The sequence below is a fragment of the Ceratina calcarata genome, unplaced genomic scaffold (genome assembly GCF_001652005.2).
Source record: "Ceratina calcarata isolate Rehan_Ccalc_2016 unplaced genomic scaffold, ASM165200v1 scaffold86.2, whole genome shotgun sequence".
In the NCBI taxonomy this organism is placed as follows: Eukaryota; Metazoa; Arthropoda; class Insecta; order Hymenoptera; family Apidae; genus Ceratina; species Ceratina calcarata.
This window is the reverse complement of record NW_017179946.1, coordinates 391,626-415,282: the sequence shown is the minus strand read 5'-3', so window position 1 is coordinate 415,282 and position 23,657 is coordinate 391,626. Positions and strand designations below refer to the sequence as shown.

The 23,657-nt window shown below is 39.3% G+C and overlaps 1 protein-coding gene and 1 long non-coding RNA gene across 18 annotated transcripts in view; one reads left to right on the top strand and one right to left on the bottom strand.

Moving 5' to 3' along the window:
• mtd (TLD domain-containing protein mustard) overlaps positions 1 to 23,657 on the top strand; it is a 150,384-nt gene that overhangs the window by 108,811 nt on the left and 17,916 nt on the right. For 10 of the 17 annotated variants that reach the window (XM_018035034.2, XM_018035032.2, XM_018035030.2 and 7 more), the window contains 12 exons: positions 52 to 116; positions 8,444 to 8,672; positions 9,969 to 10,123; positions 10,194 to 10,586; positions 10,658 to 10,855; positions 10,939 to 11,298; positions 11,375 to 11,523; positions 12,419 to 12,589; positions 13,973 to 14,139; positions 17,390 to 17,552; positions 20,979 to 21,207; positions 22,319 to 22,405. In XM_018035034.2, coding sequence (XP_017890523.1) covers positions 52 to 116; positions 8,444 to 8,672; positions 9,969 to 10,123; positions 10,194 to 10,586; positions 10,658 to 10,855; positions 10,939 to 11,298; positions 11,375 to 11,523; positions 12,419 to 12,589; positions 13,973 to 14,139; positions 17,390 to 17,552; positions 20,979 to 21,207; positions 22,319 to 22,405 — 2,366 coding nt within the window. The other 7 variants (XM_026818707.1, XM_018035023.2, XM_018035022.2 and 4 more) reach the window with 7 other exon arrangements.
• On the bottom strand, positions 5,888 to 7,059 carry LOC113465102 (uncharacterized). The gene is made up of 2 exons (XR_003389921.1): positions 6,678 to 7,059; positions 5,888 to 6,288 (listed from the first exon to the last, which is right to left on the bottom strand). It is a non-coding gene; the product is annotated as an uncharacterized LOC113465102 (long non-coding RNA).

Below are 23,657 nucleotides of genomic sequence, written 5' to 3'. Positions count from 1 at the left end.
CTTACTTTTTAGATTCGTGTACTTACAAATTACGTTGCAATTGTTTTGCAGATTCCGACACGGAGAGCGATGATGGCTCGTCGAACCGGTTAAACTTTAACATCATCCCCTACACGGTGAGTAACTAATTTTTCCGTACGCGAATAGAACAGAGTGGAAACGATTGGAAGTCAAGGAGAAGGCGAACGTAACCTCTGCTCGAAAACGCGTAGATATTTGCCGGTCGATTCAATCTGTTACGATGCCGTTGATTTATGCACGAATAGTTCGAAACATCGCCTACAAGAAATCGTTCATAATATTTCGAACAGACACCGGAATCATTGAAATCAACGAACGTAAAAAATGACGCTCGTCATTTTTTAATTAATTTCATAAGTAGATTTCTGGTTATCCAAAAAGAGATTCAATACACTTCTGTTCAGGTCATAATTTAGACTCGCTGGTATATTTTTCTGTAATTTTACATTGAATCTTAAATCAGTGAGTAGAAGTCATGACGTGAACAAGAATTGTTGCTATAATAAAGATTATTAAAATTGATCACGAACGAAACTCGTTACGGCTATCTTTACATAGACTGAAATAGAATGTATATAAAGAAATTTATTACGCGGAAGACGCTTCCCCTTCTTATCTTTCGTTGATCGAGTGATCAACGACTTCAGATTATCTAAACATGTACCACGGCGCTGTTATCATAGTCGATCTCGGTTGGAAGAGAACGTCTTGTGAAACAGAATCTGCGCACTTTTCGCATACGTATGTAAGTAACTCGGATTTAATTTTGCAAATGCGGGTCGCTGTGCGTACGCGCGTTAAATTGACCAAGCGCGGTAGACTCGCGTTATGTCATGGCGCGCTTGTACTTTCTTGAGCGTGCACGCGAGCCTTTCGTAAATGGACGCTCACTTTCTCGGCGAGCATGCACGCGCTGCCCGCGAGTAGTAATCGATACGACGCGACGCCTTACGAGGGGGAAAGAGTTAACGTGGTAATCGAATGGGTTCTTATGAAAGCGTTATGTCTTGACCGTTGGGCAAACAAGCAGGTATTAGATCAGACCGGTCACCGTTACTTTCTTTAGTCCAGCCTTGTGAATCAGTTTTTTTAAATACCTCTAAGGGAACTCTGTCGGCAATAGAAATCAGTGCTAAGTTGTGTAAAAAAACTTATTTAATATAATACGACGACGATGACAGCCAAGTTCTAAATAAATAGGGGAGTTAAACAAGGACATTACAATACTTTATAATATTTTACACCTTTTTATAGTTTACCTGGATTCGATTTATAACAGTATTAAAACATGCAAACAGGTAGATTGAAGATAAATGGCAATAAAATATTTGTAGTATTTTACATTAAATATTAAAACAGATTTTTATATCTGGATTCAATTTAAAATGTTATTCAAAATGAATATGCAAACAGGTAAATGGCAATAAAATACTGTTGGTTAATGGATTAAATAAAAGAAACTTATTCGAAGTAATCTTTTATTAAAACACTTGAAGTGAGGAAGAACCTGCCAGAAAGTGTTCGGGCCTTATCAGAGAAAACCGATCCCGACCATGCACAATGTTTATGACAAGGCCTCCAGTAATACATAGTAGTTACATGCAACTGATTGGCATAATAGCGTCGTGTATAAACAGCTCGTGCCAAGGCTAGAGTTTCATTAAACATAATATTCATTTATGTTATCAGGATTTATAAATAATCTAACAAATACTGTAACTGGTGTATGTATTGAGTCGATCAGAGAATCATCTAATTCAGTGAATTCTCCGGAGAAATTTCTCCGGCAGACGTCTTTCTCTCGTCTCCGGAGCCAGATTTTCTAATGAAATCGACGCGAGAAAGAGCCGCTTCAGGGAGCGGAAGTGCTCTGGCGACGAGGAAGTAAAATCGTTACATAACAGGCTAACTCCGTAAACTCCAGCGGAATTCCTTTGGGCTCGGAGATCGATTCCACGCTAATCTCAGCTAGAACACAGCGAACTCCTGAGTAAATAATTCTACATTCAATCGAATCGAACATTAAGCACACTGATGGTTAATTCATTGATTTCGTGAGATTATTTAGGAGGATTGAATCGAAGAGAAACTCTCGTTCACTAAGAATTTATATACAAAGATGTTCGTAGCTACGTCTCAAGTTCTAGAATATTTCCAACTGGTTATTGTGTTTCAAAAAGTCTAGCAAATATTCGAAATTATTAAATATCAGAGACTATCTCAATTGAAAGATTCTACGTAGTAAATTATGTAGCCACAGCTGTGTAATAAATCATGTAATGATTCATGAACAGCTTCAGTAAAACAGTAGCTGAAACAGAAGACTAAACAATTTTAACAAGTGCAATGAAAAATACTATAATAAATTCAACATGCTAGCATCCTGTACATCCTTAACAGTATATAAATTATATAATAATTAAACTGCCAGGCGCTCGCATTGCCGCGCGCGAAAGTCGGTTTACAACCAGGAGAAGAGAAAAGACAGTCGGCAACGCGATCGGTTGCAATACAAATGTTACAAATCGCATCAACGAATATTTTACAACAATTTGATTACAATCTGCAACGTCTTGCAGTTTATCATCTTAAATGTGCTAGAATCTCCGAATTATCCAGAACGCTTGGGATATCGTCTACATCAGCTGTTTTCGTCGAAGTGTATCGGGAACAGATAAGAGAACCTGTCTTACCGGATTACAGAGACATTAATCGAGGAATGACGACGTGTACGGGGCGAAACGGGGGCCATAAGGTGGCGTTCTAATCGTCGATAGGTCCAACCGCGATTACAGCAGAGGACGCGCGGATTATAGGGCAATCATGGACATTCTGAGTACCGTTGCTTGGGATAATGGAAGGATCCCAGCGCGACGGAGCTTCGCAAGAACTTTCTATAACGGTCTGCGAGCCATTGAATATCTAGCGAGTAGCTCCAGTCTACGCGTTTATGTAACGACTTACGTGCTCGTTATACGTGATATTAAATTGCTACCTCGGATCATTATTAGTTTGCTCGTCGGACCTAATAGTCAGAGCAGCAGTGATTCAGATTTTCTAACTATCGCAGGGAAACTTTTAAACACGATTCTAAAGACCGTTTGAGACACTCGGACTGCGAAATCTTCCTTTGACGAGGCTCTCGTTAAAAAGACGGTCCATCTCGCTGAACCGTTCTCTTCCTTTTTTCTTTCCTCCGCGGGGAATTCGAGCGTGTCAACGAGTGACTCGTCCTTGAGCTGGCTGAAAGCAGCAGCGATGACTCGGCGAGAATTCGCGGAAGACCACTTTTCAGCGGAAAAAGCGTGGAAAAGTCGGACTGCCGTAATAAAGTATGAGAACCGGGTATCGATAACGGCGCGGCGGTGTGCGAAAGTGCAGCGGCGGGGAGGATTCATTAAAAAAGTCCGCCACTTGGGAAGCTGGCCTGAAGGATTCGTTCACGCCCGAGAGAACTCAAAGAGTCTGAATGAGAGACTCGATGGACAGGGAAAACGAGCGAATCTTCCTGTGCGCTTTGACGACGTGACGACACCATCTCGTTATTTCTTAAACCATTTGAATTATACACTGACAACAATAAATATTCCAGCAAAAATTAATACAATTTCCGTAATGTAATGTTTCATATGATTGTTGGTACAATAATTCATACAATTTGTGATAGAATACTTCATATAATAATTGATATAATGTTTCACCTAATGATTGATATAAAATTTTAGCTAGTGATTAGATATAACGCTTAATAGAATACTTGATATAATGTTTCGTATAATGGTTAATACAATAAACTATGCACTGAGATAATTGATAATACCCAATAATAGTAAAATCAACAAAAGATAATTATACTTCATATTGACTCATCCTGTATAACTGTTTTAGTGACAGTGACCACAGGGAGTATATAACTATGTAAACGGGTTAATTCGTTGTGACTAATCAAAACACGAAAACTTTCATTTCTCAGGCTACCTAGAATCTCATTTGATACGAAAACCTCGTCTCTTTCTACCCTACCACGTGAAATTATGTTTGTGTTATGTTTCAATCATATGAGAATATTTTCTCACGATATTACGCAATATCCTAGAAGGGAATCGAGTTGTTTCAAACGGAATGGAGTTAATCATCCCGCAGTTAATTGATCAATAAATTAATCGAAATTCAGGGAGACCCTCGTCGGTCGTCGGACGATTAAATTCCTTTCTCACCTAGTTACCTGTAGCGTCTTATCGTCAGATAATAGGATTCGAACTGCTGTCCGGTTGCTGCAGAAGATAAGGACAATAATTCTGGTGAAGAGGGGCTACATTAAAATGCGGATTGCCGAGGTCGAGCAGAGCTATTATCGAATACATGAACCGCGAGAATGCGGCGTACGACCCTGAATAAAAAGCTCTTGGCGGGTAAAGATGCGGGACGGTGGGTATATAACTCGGCTACCAAAAGAAAAGATGGTAGAAGAATCGGGACAACGGCAGCTTTCTTCTTCTGTCAATGGGCTCTCCCTCTCGGCAGCAGTGACTCTCTGTGACTTGCTTACTTATTACGATGCCAATTTGACATGCAAATCGTAATCAGAACGGCATCGATTGTTTTCCAATTATTTAATAGTATTTTGTGCGTGTCATTAATGCATTTAACATTAATTTCCTTAATCGAATTTATTTATTCTTTTCAAATGTGTACGTTTATTTTTCATATGAATAATTTGAATTAAGTTGAGTATCACTGAAACTAAAGACGCAGATACTGAAACAATGCCGAGTCGCCTTCTTGCTCTGCCTTTTCTGCAAAACATCATCCCCTTTCTTGTTAGTCCCCGTTCTTTCTTCCGCGCCTTAAAAGCTTCATCACCCCGATCCGCGCTTTTTTGTCTTCCCTCTTCGATCTCGCTTCAAGCCGCACCACCGTTCTCTCCTCACCGACATTGCTTTTTACGACCTTGACTTCTTCTCTTTAATTAATCATAATAAGCAGTCAAATGTTCGACAGATTATTTCATTATCAATTTAAAGATTTTCCTACGATTAAATCATTTAACATAAGACCGTGAATTTTTATTCAAAATTAAATTTTCTGAAAGATACTTTGAATAATGCAATCCATTTATACTGACTTTTCATTTTTCTATAATCGTATAAAAATCTGCAGTCTAATAATCATTCAGAACTTCGTAACATTTTATGAGATTATTAATTTGAGAAATTTTTGGAAGGAACGAACGAAGAATAGTCAAGCATTAAGTAAAGAGAAACAAGATTAGAATAATTAATGATTTTCCCTGGCACATAAATTACGTTTTATTATTCATTTGCGACAACCGCTGAGAAATGGAGCAAACGAGACGCATTCTGTTATTTAATACGCGATATTAATTGTACGAGTGTATCGATTACGCGGTACGTCGAACGTTCTTTCTTTAGAAAGATATCTGCTACCAATAAATGAGTCATTGATCATTTTCATGTACACCCTGTTCAAAAGTTTGGTGCATATTAGATTCTCACAAGCATAATACCCTTTCTGTGTAAAATAAATATTTTATTTATAATATTCAACTTTGCTAGAACTAAAATGTTAATTAAGTATATATAAAAGTGAAAGTTAAGATTATATTATTCTTATCAGAAAATCTATGTTATGGCACGCACACCATCTAATATAATCTGATTTTCTCTCACAGTGGATTGAGTCGGCATATGGTCAGGCATTAGTCTCGGTGATTCACCGATCCACTTTGCCGTAAAGAGCGTTTCAATCGCAAACGCGTAGCTATTGACATGGATAATAAATGATAATACAGCATAGAAAGTGGGCATGGAAAACTAATAACGGAGTATAAAACCGGAAGGGGAAGTTTAGTAAGCAGCAGCATTTATTGACGTTTAGCTATTCTACCTTAAGACTGTAATTAATGTGGACATCGTTTAAATGAGGCATCGCTAATTAAACATTATCCACCGGATGCGTATTGTCTATGAATGTCGAACCGTCATTAATCAGGCTGCGGCAAAGGTCGTCGAACGCGGATTTGCATAAGAGGCGTAATATACCTTGTCGAATGGAGCCGCCTCGAGTCCCTCCTTTCAAGGAATTCCATTTTCTGCTGCCCCGATATCTTCTTGCACGCCATTTACGCCGGATCATGCAAATAGCCTAATGGCACCAGCGACCATCGCCAAGAATTTACTCACGACTGCTAGGAAAACGTGAGCATAATCGAACCTGTTCTCTGGTGCACATTGAGAAAAATTTGTTCTGAAAATAATTTCCATGAATTGACACTTACTTCATTCACATATTGAGTTGTTTGAGAAGTGGAAGTTGAATTAAACATTAAAACAAATTCTGTCTTAATTTTCTGTGAAGTACGTAAAATCGAATAGCATGAATGCATATTTTGCACTATTTTTAGGGACAGAGTCCTCAAGTTGCATGACAAATGGTGGAAAAATCAGCACACAAATAATTCAATAAAATATATCAAAATTTAAATGCTCTGTATTTAAATTTTCTATAAAACCGGACAGTCAAATATTTTTTGTGAGATTGAATTTTCCTTGCAAAAATGCTGCTCAGTGGCTGACGCGAAAACCGATGAAATCGACCGGATGGAACCGGAACAGGAACGGAAAAATTCGATTTACCTCGGCAAGAGCCACGGGCGAAGGAACAACCGGATGAAACGAAACGTTAAACGTCGACGCTGAAATACGGGGCATATGGTGTACAGAGATAACGTTTCACAGAGCGTTGCACCGTAATGTCACAGAGAGGAACCCTGCAAGATGATACCGTTGCCACTTCACAGACGTTCGACTGCAATGAACCGTTACGTGAACATTGTAGTATTGTGTTTCAGGAACTGTCACGCACATTACGTTATCCCGTTGCAGAACGTATTGTGTCTCATGACGTGACGCGCTGTTACGTAAACTATGCTCTGCATAATTTCGCAACACTTTGAAACATTTCAGAACGACACTTTCATACCTTACTGATAGAGCGGGTCAGTCTTCTTCTATTAGTCCTTGATAAAACATAATACTTAAAAGACTACTTCAAAGGATAATTATTAAAGTTGTATGAAAAATTGTCAAAAATATAAATGTGCATGCTATATATTCAAAGTCGTTGCTTATTCTTAAGCAAATGTTTAAGGATGTATAGGCTATATACTTAAACAATGCTAACATGTTGAATTTGTTATTATAGGTTCCTATTACTATTAAAAAGCTACCTGCAAAATTTTAAATNCCAACGGTTTAGGAGTTATTGAGGAAAAACGAAATTGTTTTCCAAAAATTCGCCATTTCGACGCTGGGATGGTCGGATTTTGTCAACATCAATAAAATGCCATATAATCATATGTAACTCATTAAATATCGAAATTAGAAGAGAAGTACACTATTTTTCCGAGATTTTTCCAAAGGGGTACCCCTTCAGATTTCGCGAAATTTTCGTTTTTTGTCAATAACTCCTAAACGGATGGACTTAGGGGAAAATTTATATTCTATGAAATTCATTCCTGGGGTCATACACGGGTCTATCATTGAAATAATGCTATCGCTTATATTACTTCTTCGATGGGATATAATCAGGTGTTTGGGAATCGAGGTAAGTAGCAGCTTATGACGTTACGTCGGCAACGGTCCATGAAATTGGGTGTCACCGATGTTTGCCAGCTTCGGAATCCCGCTGGTACCCCTTCTGGCACGTCGACGACGCGCGTCCAGACGTGCGATCATTACCAGTGCCTGTGCTACGACAGAAACCTCTCACGATCGATGATCGCCGATTGGCTTTCAGGCCAATCTGGGGTATCGATTCAACGAAGCATACCATCTATTATTCACAACGCTGACCAACGATTTGCATTTAAGATTGACTGACCCTAAGTAAAGCATGTGACTGGCAGTAAGGCTGCGATTTCCGGCCTAAAATTTAAATAAATTGAGGAAATTCAACATCTTTGCATCCAACTTTCTTACGACTCGACGTATCTTTATGAAACTTTGCGTGTGCATATGACATCCTTAGATATGCGAAAAACATGTTTTAAATTTGTATTACAGAGTCAAATAAAAAACTGAAAACTTGTTCTCTTTATTTATTTCTTCGTAAATCCGACCTGAAACATATACCGATTTTTGTAATTATTTGTTACACATCGTGTAGTAAATAATCTCTTTAACACTTTGAAAAAAAATTAATTCGTCAAGTCCAATATTTAAAAAGTTGTACATATAGGAATATTTATAGACTCCGTTGTAAGTCTAATCCAAAGGCCTCGCCCATGTTAAAGTCAATAGAGTTGCGTACAATAGAGCAGCGTGCCTCTCTCCTTATTAGACTCGTCCGTCAACTGTGTCAGCTAATCGTGTAATTTGTGCCTCGATTTTCTTTGTCACAGGTGGGCGACAGGGACACGCTGACGTCGGTGGCCGCGAGGTTCGACACGACACCGTCCGAACTGAGCAAATTCAACAAGCTCGGAACCACTTTCATTTACCCCGGTCAACAGTTGTTGATACCGGTGAACAATGTGGAAGGAGAAGGTCGGACCAAACCCGGAATCGACGCGCCTAGCCCGGTTCCTTGCGATCACGAATCCCAGGATGATCTACCTCCAGAAGAAAAAGGTAATTCGATGAATATAAATTTATGTTTTCTTAGAACTACAGAAAGCTAAGCCAGTAAGTAGCAGTTGTGACGTGAACAGAAAGTGGAAGTTACCTTGTGCGTCGAACAATAATTGTAACATGTAATCCATCTGTGTTCTACTCATTGTAACAACGCTGACGATAACTTAACGAACATTGCGTGAGATTATATTTCATTGCCAGTACACCTTAAGCAACGCGACCTCGTTTTTGCAATTATAATTCCTCGCGCAGGAGTTCGTTATTTATATTGTATAAACTTGAGGGAAGATATGATCCCCAGCAGACGAGCACTCAAAATTCAAATGAATTCTTGTTAAGACAAATCGTGTCTTCAGATAAGAGGAATTTCCTCCACTCGAAACTCAAGTATCGGGATGTTTCTCGAAGTTGTAATCAAACTCGATCGCATTATCTTAATTCCTATCTCGCGATGGTAGACAGCAAGCAGCTGTTCAAGAAAGGTATCACGTGCGTTACCAACATGGTATGTATGTAAGTGGCAATAAACGAAGGTGAGTGAGCCGGGTATAAACTTTCGTTACACCCGTGACAAAACACCCTGACATTACATTATGCAGGAATTAGCATTAAAATGATTACGGCAAGTCGTTGTTATGGGTTGTACGTTACGGCGTTAATGTAACGTCAAGTAGCGAACGCCAAGTCTTATCTATCGACGCGTGCATAGATCGTCGTTAATATTCGATACGAGGCTTCGTTGATACATAGAATCAATACCCGATTCATCTTGATATTTGGCCAGGTGAGTCAATCGAGCCCACTCGCTTATATTGCCTCGGCGTTCTGTTCAATTATTCATAAAGCGGCGTTCGAGCCAATTTTGCTTTCGAATTATATTCGTATGTCAGATCGATGGGTATTTCGATCCACGTACTCTTTGTTGTGGTTCGTTAAAAGTTGTTGCATACGTCGCTCGTGAATCATAGAGAAACTATAAACGCATTCCCTCGATAGGCTACCGTAATCACATTGCAAAATACGTACTAATCTTGGTAAGAGTAAAAATAGTAAGCGTGACGCAATAATTACGCGAGTTATCGTTGGAATACCGTGAAAAATTAGTAGTCTGATCCTTTGAAAGGAGATTTTTTGGTCCTCGGTGACTGCGAGATCAAAAGTTGGTCACTTATCGTTTACGTAATCTTATCCTTCTAATTAATTCAATTTACGATCTTGCCTTTTAATATGAGTTACATTTCTAATTTATAAAAACTGAATGAAATAGTTTAATCGCTATTTTATTGTTCACAGAATTGTTGGACAGCTTGAGGCCGGTGTCACCGAAACCTCCCATAGAAAGGGTGAAGACCCCTCAAGGTGTTACGTGCTCAGTTATAGAAGAACAAGAGCAACCGTTTAAAGAAAGATTCCTGAAAATTAACGTTCGCCATATCACCGATGGTCAGGTAAGATTCATCTTCCCGTTCCTTTTTTATTTATTTGTACGTGTAAATCTGATTACGTTTTTCACTTCAGGGCGTCGTTGGTGGAGTGCTACTGGTAACGCCGAACGCGGTCATGTTCGACCCGAATGTTTCCGATCCGCTGGTTATTGAACACGGAGCTGAATCTTACGGCGTTATCGTATCGAAGGAATTCATAGTGAACGCTGCGATTTACTACGACATCGCGCATATGCGTGTTGGACACACGGAATCCGGGAAGCTGGACAAAAAGCCGGAGATTTATTACATGAAGAAACCCTCGCAGAGCGAGGAGGTCAAGTGTCAATCACCGGAGAAGGAAGAAAGTTTCCCGGAATTGGCTGCGACGGACGACAGCGAAAACGTGTATTGCACCGAGAGGGACGGAGATGCGTTTCCAAAGGCCTTTGAGAGAGACCTTGTCACTCCCACCAATCTTGAAAACGTACGTAAACATATACGTTCATGTCATATTCCATTTCATCGATATTAAACGAAACTTCATCTGTTGCATAGGAAGAAGACGCAACGGCAACCAAAGAGAAAGAAAAGGAGAAAGAAGAGATTAAAGAGGACACTGGTGGTGGTCAAGCAAGTAGAACGTTAGAGGAACGTAGGCGTTCTTTGCTTGACCATCATTGGCCGATTCCTAGCAAGGATCAGCAACCGTGGCCAGTCGAAGACGAACAACAGAATTCATTGAATTCTGAAAAAGTAAGTTCACAATACGTCACTAAACATTTATTTTAATGAACCGAGGAAGGAAGGCAGGAATTAACGAATATCGATGTTTACAGACAGACAGCGTAAAATCGAAGCCGATACCGGAAGGCGAAGAAGGATCTCTAGTCAAACTGTCATGCCACGACTCTGGTATTGACATACGTGACCCTAATCCCCCTTTCCCAGTAGTTCAGCCTAACCCTACAAAGAAAGTATACTCAGACGCAGATATTGTCTTATCTTCAGATTGGGTGCCTCCTATTACTATTGCCCCAACGAACGTTACGACTGATTCACTAGACAGTGGTTCTGCCGTAAACGGTAGAAAAAAGGCGAGTTCGGTCTCTTTTAGCTTAGACAGTAATAATGCGGAGGAACCCGAGAAAGATGAAGAGCACAAAGACGACGACAAACAGGAGACTCGTAGGAATAAGGCACGTAAATCAGTATCAGTCTCGTCCGTTTATTTCGTCTTGCGTTATACTTGAACGCTCATTGTCTTGGTTGCAGATGTTGAAACGATTATCGTATCCTTTGTCGTGGATGGAAGGTTTGACCGGCGAAAAAGAAGACGATAAATCTGGATCTGATAAAGTTTCGAGTCTTCCTAATAGCGCGGACTCTCATCACTCGTCGGTTTTCAGCAAAGTTTTCTCAAGGTGATAATCTCTTTTCCTTGCTAAGTTCAGAAAATTCTTCGAAAAACCTTTTTTCTAATTCTTATGGTAAAAATAACTCTGTAAGGTTAATGATATGCTTTTACAGTTTTTCTTTATTCTATTCGTGTATGTTAAGAATGAGTAATTCGATGAAAGAAAATTTTGCTTCCTTATTACGTATACATGAGAAAAGGTCTCCGATGCCCGGGCCTTCTTTATGATGTAACGTTTGTTTTTTATATAATTGCTTTCTGCTGACATTTTGTTTAGGACTTAAACTGACGTTATAGCAAATCTGAGGGCGTTCATAATGAAATGCAGTTTCATTTGAGAAGACATGAGAGTGTCAAAAAAATATCTTCGCTGTTCCGAGAGACGCGTTTAATTATGAATGCCCTCATTTATTATGATTAGAATATTTATTAGATTTTTACGCGTAGAAGCGAGCGGCTTATTGCATTTGCGAAACACGCTTTGGGATACGTATTTTTCTTTACTCGATTTCTGAACAGAGTAAGCCACTCAAAGGAATGGACGCGTGTGACGTTTCCAGATCAATCCAAACGTTGTTCCTGATAACCCTGTACCATCATAGTCCGTTATCAAATATTTACTATTTTTTTTTTATAATATATCACTAAATGATACGCAGAATCTGAATGTGAAGGCACGCAAGACATTTCGCGCCCGTAAGTAAGAAAAGGAAATTAGTAAGAATGCGGTAGAAATTATGAGTAAACAAAAAATAGGAAATATTAGAATTGAAGATATTGTAATACAAGGATGTCGATTTTTGTATCAATCAGACTGTGATGGTAAATCTGTGCTAACCATAAAGCTTAACTGTCGTTTCCAATGTGACTAACAAAGAATATGTAATGGTGGTGGATATAAGCTCGCCGATCAACCTGGTGAGTGACTTTAGCTCGGGCCTGTTTGCTAAAACTCCCAGCGATGAGAGCGGCGGGGGCGGTAGGGCCGGAGGAACGCCTCCGCTTACCGCCTCCTCTCTCTCCCAGGACTCCACCAATCCTCAGATTTCACCTGGTCCAGGAGGGCTTATGGGGTGAGTTTGGGCCCGATCATGACCGAGCAAATTATATTGTATCCACGTCGACCCACTTCGTCCTCTTTTTATTTTACTTTTCTATCTGCCCGTTGTTGTTCCACTCTCTCTTCTCTTTATATCTGACCGGCTGTTGCATTTTATATTATTTTTTTCTACCGTTGAACGTTTGTCTTCTTAAGCCGTAGCATCTCTGAGGCAGCAGCGAGCAACTTTTTGTCGCATATTTCTTAAAGAGGTTCTCTTTTGACGCTGATTGTTCCTGCAGATCGTCGTGTTTCTCTTTCCGGCAACAAGCGATTTTGTTGCTTTAGTGTGGAGAACACGTTACTGCAAATAGCAGTTTATTGGAAATGTCTAAGAACACGTAGTGATGAAATGTTCCTCGACGTTGCTTCGGTGAGGCCGCAGCTTTAGATCTTTAGTCTGTTGTCTTTGTCAGTGTTTTCCTACAATTATACTACTCAAAAAAATTATGGCATCACGAAAGTTTCGAGAATTGCCCAAGTTTGGAAGTGGATTCCTGAGCAACAAATTATCATAGGACAATAATTTTTTTTTTAAGAATCAGGCTTTCAAAAAAAAGTTTCTGGACAGCATTTTAGAGTAGAAGTGTCAAGCTTTAATTTAAAAGGAAAATCGTCGTCTTACTAGAATTTGTTGCTGAGTAATCAGCTTCCAAACTACAACAATTTTCGAGATAAATTCTGCGACACCATAATTTTGGGCAGTGCATATTATACGTGACTCGTATGCGTATGATCGTTCCCCCTAAGTTTTACTGAGCAGTCAGTTCACGTTTCGTCTGTCGAACGATTATGTTTCGTAGGATATGAGATTACGTTGAGTTTCTCGTATGTAAGTTGTAACCACTTTTTCAAGCTTCTCACGAACGCCACTCTATCCTCTGTTGTTAACTTCGCCTATCCTCCCTTTTTTCTGCTCGTTTTAGTTGTTTTTAACTGCCTTTCTCGGGGCTGAGAATGGACCCAGCCCCGTTCCGTTCTCTCGCTTTCAGGTAAACGAAAACCCCGAACGAGATCGAGACAACATATATAAGAAAACTGCTCTAAAAGTACCGCTTACAGACAACGACACACAAATCGATCTTACACAGCGTTTTAGTACTCCCAGAGCAGCCACCCGACTTTATTTCACCGTATATACACATTGGATACAGTTTAAATATATCCACCTTTGAATGTTGTTGTCTCCCCATCAATTTAATTGTTGCAATATTATCGATATTGATCAGTGTACGTACGTACGCAGGTTGCTTCAAAATTGAGAGCACAGCGATGTCTCGCCTGCTGCCGATTTTGAACTGCAACTGTCTAAAGAGTTCGCAAATAGTAATAAGCAAGTTTTATGGTTCCCTTCCAGACGGTCTTCCGTGGGCACGTTCATCAGACAGCAACCGCTTACTTCGTCGGGTAGCAGCAGCGTGGACAGTAGTCGGGGTAGTAAAACCTCGAGCACCGCGCTTCGATTGGACTACCGCAGCATGGTGTCTGTCGACGACATGCCCGAGCTGTTCGCCAGCTTCGATAGTAAGTGTCCTTCAATTATTTTTTTCGTAGAAAATACAAGATATACCTATTTCAATTCTACACATTCTCGGAATGATCGACTCTATTGTAAGATACATTTTATTACAAGACTCCGCTAATACCAAGGTGTTCTTCTCAATCCTATACAGGGTGTTTCATTGCATCTAAAATTAATTTTGTAAAGAGAAGTTTTATTATATCCGCGGCACATAATTCTCTTGATACAAAGAAAGCAAAGAAACACCCTTAGAACGGACAGACAAACTGTAATTAATTACACGTAGAATACCTACATAACACAGAAAACGGCGAACAATGATGGCAAACGGGATTACATACCACGCACTGCACTCGCTCGTATGTATAGACGGCTTTTTAAACGATGTTAGTTTAGCTAGTGCATTTATTAATGTCCCTCTCTTCGAATGTCACAAGCGCTTTTCGATTCAGTCTCTACACAAACTCTATTACAGACAACGAACAGTCCAATTGTTATTTAAATGCGCTTACCTTGTGTAGTTTCGATAGTACTTTCTATGGTTTTTAAATTCTACTCGTTTGTCATTGCCAGTTCTATATCTTATTACTTGGTGTGTCATTATTGTAGTCGAGGTAAAAATATAAAGAACCCAGTTAAACAGCAGGTTTTTCTAGTATTCCTTGCATATCTAACAATAGGAATTATAATGTCAAGCTGTAAGTTCAATAAGACTAGTGCGAGGCTGGTTAATCTTAACTAGGAATTTCATCGTAATGTCAATACCGTAATAAACTATAATAACTATAATAAAGTAATAAGCTTAATTTTTTTATAGAATCAAAGTACAGAATTTTATTTCTTATCACATTTGAGACTCTGATTATTTGAGAAATGCAACGATACTTGTAAGCTCATTAAGTTTACAGCTTGTCATCACGACCCTTATTAGAAGTGGAAGGGATAATCGCAAATAGTAATAAGCAAGTTTTATGGTTCCCTTCCAGACGGTCTTCCGTGGGCACGTTCATCAGACAGCAACCGCTTACTTCGTCGGGTAGCAGCAGCGTGGACAGTAGTCGGGGTAGTAAAACCTCGAGCACCGCGCTTCGATTGGACTACCGCAGCATGGTGTCTGTCGACGACATGCCCGAGCTGTTCGCCAGCTTCGATAGTAAGTGTCCTTCAATTATTTTTTTCGTAGAAAATACAAGATATACCTATTTCAATTCTACACATTCTCGGAATGATCGACTCTATTGTAAGATACATTTTATTACAAGACTCCGCTAATACCAAGGTGTTCTTCTCAATCCTATACAGGGTGTTTCATTGCATCTAAAATTAATTTTGTAAAGAGAAGTTTTATTATATCCGCGGCACATAATTCTCTTGATACAAAGAAAGCAAAGAAACACCCTTAGAACGGACAGACAAACTGTAATTAATTACACGTAGAATACCTACATAACACAGAAAACGGCGAACAATGATGGCAAACGGGATTACATACCACGCACTGCACTCGCTCGTATGTATAGACGGCTTTTTAAACGATGTTAGTTTAGCTAGTGCATTTATTAATGTCCCTCTCTTCGAATGTCACAAGCGCTTTTCGATTCAGTCTCTACACAAACTCTATTACAGACAACGAACAGTCCAATTGTTATTTAAATGCGCTTACCTTGTGTAGTTTCGATAGTACTTTCTATGGTTTTTAAATTCTACTCGTTTGTCATTGCCAGTTCTATATCTTATTACTTGGTGTGTCATTATTGTAGTCGAGGTAAAAATATAAAGAACCCAGTTAAACAGCAGGTTTTTCTAGTATTCCTTGCATATCTAACAATAGGAATTATAATGTCAAGCTGTAAGTTCAATAAGACTAGTGCGAGGCTGGTTAATCTTAACTAGGAATTTCATCGTAATGTCAATACCGTAATAAACTATAATAACTATAATAAAGTAATAAGCTTAATTTTTTTATAGAATCAAAGTACAGAATTTTATTTCTTATCACATTTGAGACTCTGATTATTTGAGAAATGCAACGATACTTGTAAGCTCATTAAGTTTACAGCTTGTCATCACGACCCTTATTAGAAGTGGAAGGGATAGGAATCCTATTTTACTGCAGTTCTTATACCTCGCCCTTGACAATTACCTGTTCTCCACAAATCCGTTCAAATAGTCGACTGAAATATATGAATATTTAAAATGTATGTAATATCCAAACTGGACCAAAAGAATATTTCTTCTATCACGAACGGTTGGCTTAGATTCTGTCACCGTTTCGGTTAACAGAATCCAAGCTACCGAATATTCATTAATTCTAAAGGAGCAACATTATTATATCTTGATTTTGAAACCCGTTATGCTGCAGCTTCAAATTATGCATTTCCTACAGAATTATTCACTATGCGAATATTCCGAACGAACGGTAGCATAACAGGTTTCACGATCGCTTATCGACAATTCCATACTAATACAGTAATGTCATATGTTTTGTTGCCCCTCTAGTCCATGCACCTAATTTTCCCGAACTCGAAGGCCTCGGTAGGTTCATACTGTATTAGCTTGCTTCTCCCCTGTCGTACCTAAATCACCTGTACATCTCCACTTATACCTAGTTTTTCTCTCATTTGTCTGTTGTGCCGTGTAATTTGAATTGCTCGTCGCACCCCAGTCGTCGTTTGTGTATCCCTTGAGAGAACTTCTCCTACTTTCTATTCGATTATCGCCACCTTGTCAACCAACCCGTTCACAATTTCTGTATGCGATATAATACGATCGATACCACTTCTCTAGTTATTGCGTGTCACCTCCATAACGATTTTTGCCTGTTTCAATCGTCACCCGACATGACTTCCGATTGCCGATCTGTTCTCCACCATCCCTCGGCGACGCTGTGCCCGTTTTTCATGTTTCTAACTGTTTTCTGATTTATGCGTTTACCAATGCACCCACAAATCCCATTTACAATATTCGTATAACAGTCTCGAGTTTAAAATACTTCTGTTAAATTATTTGTCTGCGTCGTGTGTGATGCTTATTGGATTCCCCGAACGACAGAGCTTCTTATTTTTATTTTTTCTTTAGAAAAACGTGTATTTAAGTTGATACTGCGTGTGTCGATGATAAGAGAATCGCAAATGTGCGTCGGGATTGCGTGTTAATTAAACGAATACAGGAGAATCAATTAGCGAGATAATTAACAGCAAGGACGAGCGAGGATCGCGATGTTGTAATGAGTTATTCTGTCGCGTTATGTAGAACTGATACCGCGACCTGCCCATTCCTGCGAGGATCCCCCACTGTACCTGAGGCTGCGAACCGGAAGGCCCAAAGACAAGAAGATCCGACGCTCGACGCCTATTATGAGTTACGGAAAGAAGAACTTACGGTCGGAATACTGGTTCAGCATACCGCGCAATAGGTGAGTTAATGAACAACCATATCTTTTCATTAAAATACAGATGATATGAAATTAGTGTTGGGTACTCCACCTTTTCGAGGTACCTCTCGACCGGGGGTTTCCACCCACATTTCTAATGTTTAGAGAAGATTTGAAATAATTCCGAGCGATTTACTTCTATCAAATCTACTCTATACTGATTATCTGTATTGGCTATTGGACTCTAATATAATCAGCGTTCTGCTGAATCGACAAATGCCTGCCTGCTCACATCTAACTTTCGACATCCTAATCTACTCTTTTGTCTATCCTAAGAATCATTATCGATATCGACTTGACTACTTCCGGACCTCCGCCTTATATTTATCCAAGACTTTCGATTAATCAGTTTCTTCGACACCAGCTGAAAATCTGCTTACACAAGTTTGAACATTTAACAATGGATCTACTCACTTCTTTTTCACTTACATTCTGCTAATATCCATTTGCAATTTCTCTCCAGTTTTCCGCATCCGCGGGAGGAATTTTAGAACCGTAAACGGCGATGACTCAGACGCTCCTTTCGCTCGATGAATTATTCTCGCCGATCGTTTCCAACCAAGCGAAACTAGACACATACACTTAGCCATACATCTCGTGTTATTTTTATAATCGTAAATGTAGCTACACACAATCTTGAGGCGAACTGACTAGAACGTACGACCGAGCACGTGGCTCGATGCAATAATCGCAAAATAGATCCCGAGATCTGCCCATTTACTATTTATATACTACTATTACTACGCGATAGCCTCATTTCTTCGTTTATCAATACCAAAACGCGGGTGTCCTGTTTTATTTTATTGATTCATGCTTCTTGAACGTGTTTATCGTCTCTGATGGTTAATAAAAAAGTTCGAGGAAAAACGATAACAACTATGCAATAACATAACGCTCGTTCAAGGGTTACCAAAGATCGATTTTAATACCGAGAGAATAAAGATAAGTATGTACATGTCCAATGAATAATGTGTCATGGATCCGTAATCTTATTTAGTGAAACATTATGACAACAGAGTTTATGCACGTGTAATAAAACTTGAATGTACAGGATGAACCACGAAGCATAATTATTAGATTACTCTGCTGTTAGCGATTCAATCCAAAGCTTTTTAACTAAAATACCCATTTTTTAAACTGATACTATAATAGGCACAATAAATAATACTGGTACCATAAAATAAGGCACAATAAATATTTGATTTTGCATAAAAATCCATAGTTCAGTCATGAAATATGACACATCTAATTCCTCTCATCAAAGTTCTCGCTTTGATACCGAAACCGTAGGTCAGTCAATCAGAATGGTCACGTGACACGGTATATCATCGAATGTGCTTCAAGCACTGGTTCCGCTTCGTGCTCGCATTCCTGATACGTATTAGTCTGCCCGTGCGTAAAAAACGCGTCGCCTCGGAAGAACGTGTTCCTCTCTTCCATTTACACGTGTTGTTTGCTTAGCGCCGTGTTGGTCTCGAGTTCACGCGATTAGATTCGGATTAGATACGACAATCATAATGTATATAAGTTATTTATGCTACTAGAGAGAATGAAACGGCCGATCCCGGTGTCAGAGATTAAATAACGCGATGTAGAATCGTGTTCGAAACCCACGTGAGTTTATTTCTCTCTCCTGCCGATTCTCTAAAGCTCCAAGTAGCTTGAAATAATAAAAAACCTATTTCGAATCCATCTTCTCTGTTAGAGATGAATTTCAAAACAAGCATTTAAATTCAAGTGATTATAAAGTTTTCTGTTTTTTTCCTTATCTACAAGCAATTTTGATAACTTGTGATAAGAAAAGAATGATAAGTGAAAGATATATTGGCTTTTTTATGTACGAAGTCAATCTCGTTTTCAAAACTTTGAAGTAATTTAATTTTCAATTAAGATAAGACTGTTTCCTAAACCAGAATCATAAAATTCTTGCGTAATTTATTTATAATATATAAAATGAAATAGTATATAAAAATGAATTAAAATACTCACATAAGATTCATTGCAGTTCTGATAATAAATGATCTAATATTTCACGTTTTTATGTAAGGGCTTGCTAGTGTCATAGTTTTTCATAACTCGTCGCGGTATTAACTTTGCCCGCTACTTTATTTATTGATCGGCAACCAAGAACATGCCACGCAAATGATAACGAACTCGTGATAATAATACATACACGATACGTGTGATGAACACGTCGTCATGTACATGTGTAAAAATCGTTGCGCGCAGTAGGTCTACAACAAAATTCTCGGTTTCTACCAATTCGCACCTTTCGCGGAGAACCTGTTAACGCGGATCACAAAATTCGAACGAACCCGAGCCAAGTTTCGCAGGTTGTCGCAACAATATTACATGACACGGCAACAAGTGTAGATATAATTCGTGTGTGACTCACCTGTTTTAAATCTAATACTTCCTCGGATACGTCCAACGTGATAACAACTGTCTACGTGTGACTCGCGCCGATTTCACAGCCAGTCCTTCCGTCTTCAATTTCTTCACTTGAACACGCTAGAAAGGATATAGTGAAACGAGGAACGGTTATCGTTCCGTGTTATAAGAAATAATCGTTGATAGAGTGATCCTAAAAAGTGGAGGTTTAAAAATAGTGTGACGTTAAGTGGAGCGTTAAGGTTGACGGCGAGGTGTTTTATGATTCCGTGGTGAGGAAGGGTGAACGACACCGAAGGAAACGTCCTTGCATGGTCGACGACGTAGACGAAACGCGTATCGGTCGGAGAAAGTAGGAGCCGGTCTCCACGCGAAAGAGAGACATCATCGAGTGAACGAACGTGGCACCTGACAAGACGGTGAAATGAATTGGCTGAGTGAAACCGGGAACGTGATCAATTTCGTTTACAATCGGCATGTCTCGGACGCTGTACAGAACGTACTGCCGTTCGTCCATCGAAGGTGAAATTGAAATTCTTCCTTTCACTCTTCCATATCACTGGCAATAAGATATCGAAGAATCTCGCTGCTCAGACTTTTCATTTCTCGCAATTGATCGTTCAAAACGATTTAAGAATGTTAAAAAGATGCTAGCATGTTGAATTTCTTATTATAGATTCCTATTACTATTAATATGACTAAATGACTTGAGTAAAAGCAGAAACATGATTTTTTTCTTAATTGAAATAATGAATGAGTAGAAATACTTAGGATTCTATCAGGTCTAGTAATAATTAATGTCGTTTTTCAATACATTTCCATACACTAAAAAACGACACTAATTATTACTAGATCTAATAATTCACGTTGCTCTACGGTACACTAGAAGCGAAGAAACTTGAGACACTATTAACGTAACAGCTATAATCGTTATCGATGGAAGACGATAAAAAGTGTTTCATAAAACAGGAATGAAAAAGGGAGGAGAATTGACCGCTCGATTCGTTATGTTCGCAGGGTGGACGACCTGTACAGGTTCATTCACGCGTGGGTGCCGTCGCTATATGGAGAACTCGATGAGAATTACTGGCGGGAACAGGGGTACATCTTGGCGGACACCGACACGGATTTGTCGCCCGAATTGTCGCCGCGCGAGGCCGAAAAACCAGGCGAAATCTCCGAGGAAGGAAAATCCCGCAGTCAAGACAGCGACGAGATTGCGGACATTACGAAGGAATCATGGGAGGTAAGTCTTGAATCTTATAAGTAATATCGTCTGATCGATCATCGATATTAAGGATTTATTTTCTCGCACCCGTGCCATCATATCATATATACAATTATTCATACACAATTTTATATATAATTTGTTACATGAATTGCGAACAGATTTACCTTAGTGTTACTATAATTAATAGACTGCGGATTTTTACTTGAAATAAAACATTTATGATATCAATTAAACAAATGAATTGTAAATATGCATATTTCTTTTATCATGTAAACGTTAAAATATTTCTTATATTTTTTAATACGACAGACATACTTCATATTTATTGCCGATATAATTTTTCTATAAATGCATAAAATCCGCTGTCTAATAATTAATTTGCGATGGAAAATAGCCTTGTTCTTTAAATACTTGACTCTATCTATATCCTTAATCTGATAAACATTATGTAACATTCAGAGTGGTTACGTGTACTCAGCTATCGGGTCACTCATACAGACACATTCTTATATACATGATTTATTCTCGCCGATCATCTTCGTGCCATTGTCTTCGTTATAATTTGATACTTCTTTTTCTCACACCTAAGCGTGTGTCTCTTACGTATCCGGGTCAATGCACTCGTTCATCGTCGCCAGCAAAGCATAAACATCGTTCAGTTTACCAAGTTACTTGCATTCATGCAATTATCGCCTTGACATCTACTCTCTTCGCATTTCTCGTTTGATTTATCATTCATTTTGGTTGTCATCGTCATCAACGTGGTATTATCGATTGGTTGCTCATAAGCACAGCTTCTTCTCGCTCACGCACAGAGATCATCATCATCGTCGGATCGCTTCCAATGATCCGAGCACCTCACATCGAATATTCTTTTTCTCATATTTATCCTAGCGAGCTTTATTTTCTGGCCGATCTCTTTTTTTCTCTACATCGGAGAGAGTTAGCGTTAGTTCTGCCACTATCCTGGATCCACGCATCGGGGTCTTTAAACTAAATTCGAAGTTGTGCATCATAGAATCAGCGTTGAAAAAAAATTAAGAGAAATGCTCGATGCGAGGATCTAGGGAGAATATAAATCCAGATAAGTAAACCGCTATAAACGGCCGATTATATTGGCTAACAGCTGATCAAGGCCCCCTACGTAAAGCTGTACAGCATCCTGAAGACGTCGAGCACATCGGCGGATTCCGAGCAGATCCAGGACCCGGAGGTACCGATTACCCGAATCCTCCGTTGACGGTTTATTAAATAGGCACCCAGATTGCTCGATGTTGACCATGATACGCACCCTATCCTCTTAGCTACACTCTGTCACACCCTCTTCTAATTGTTTCGGATCTCCGGCGCACAGTTGTCACGCGATGCTCGATCCAGACCAAGCCCACGTTCATCGTTCCGCGACTCTTTGTTTGCTTCATCGCTTCGTCGCCCGACGGATCCATTGACGTAGCAGTTTCAATGTGCACAACGCGTACAAAGCAGCGGAGCTTTACTCGTTTGTCGATTGATTATACAAAGTAGTTTTCAGTTTCGATTTTATATTCATTCTGTCTTTACGGTCTCCTCCAGACACGATGTTCCGGTAAGATTTATCCGGTTAGATGTCTGTTAGATTAAGGCACACTGAAGACACTGTAACGAAAATACCCTCGTTCCTTCGCCGTTCTTGAACCCGGTCCGCCGGTCGAGCGTTTCCCTGAACGCTTTTAATCATCCCCGAACATTCGACGTTCCCTTCTGTATTTAAAACCCGACCGATGGCCTCTTCAACTAAAATAGCCCGACGGGTGACAGGAATATTAAATATGCGGTTTCTGTGTGCTCTGATTTGGATTTCACTGGCTTCAAATAATTCAGTATCATCGCACGTGGTCCAAAACCAGGGGACATTAAAATGACTGAGGGAAATAGGTTGAACAATTTTACAAACCTTATTCCTCTGTAATTATTATTTTTTCGAAAAGCTCATTGTTTCAAATATTGGGCACAGCTTTTTATTAAATGTCTTAAACTTTTGGCAGAGATCTTATGGCTCATACAACCTTAATTCTGACTTTGAACAGCTGCGCACTGTGCACAGTGCAATGTATGCTTCAACCAATATTGATCTTCCCAAGGAAGTATACTTTACTCCCAATCAATTTATATTCGCATATCTAGCTCCTGCAAATTTCCCGAAAGTTCGTTTTCATCAGAGTCCCTTGACGTCAATGCCAATCGAAAACACTGAGAATGCACCGCGCAATTGAATATCAAAATTGGAGCTTTGATTCATAAAACTCTTTAAAAAAAATTGCTGTTGTTCTGAGAAAAGCACGTTAGTGGGTGGTTATAATCGGGATCGTTGTCCCCAGATAGATAGCCTCTCGTTTGTTATCATGCCTCTGTGAATGACTAATAGGTCTAAAATTGTTCGTCCATTTTATCAATACAAGATGACACGATTTATACAATAATAATCT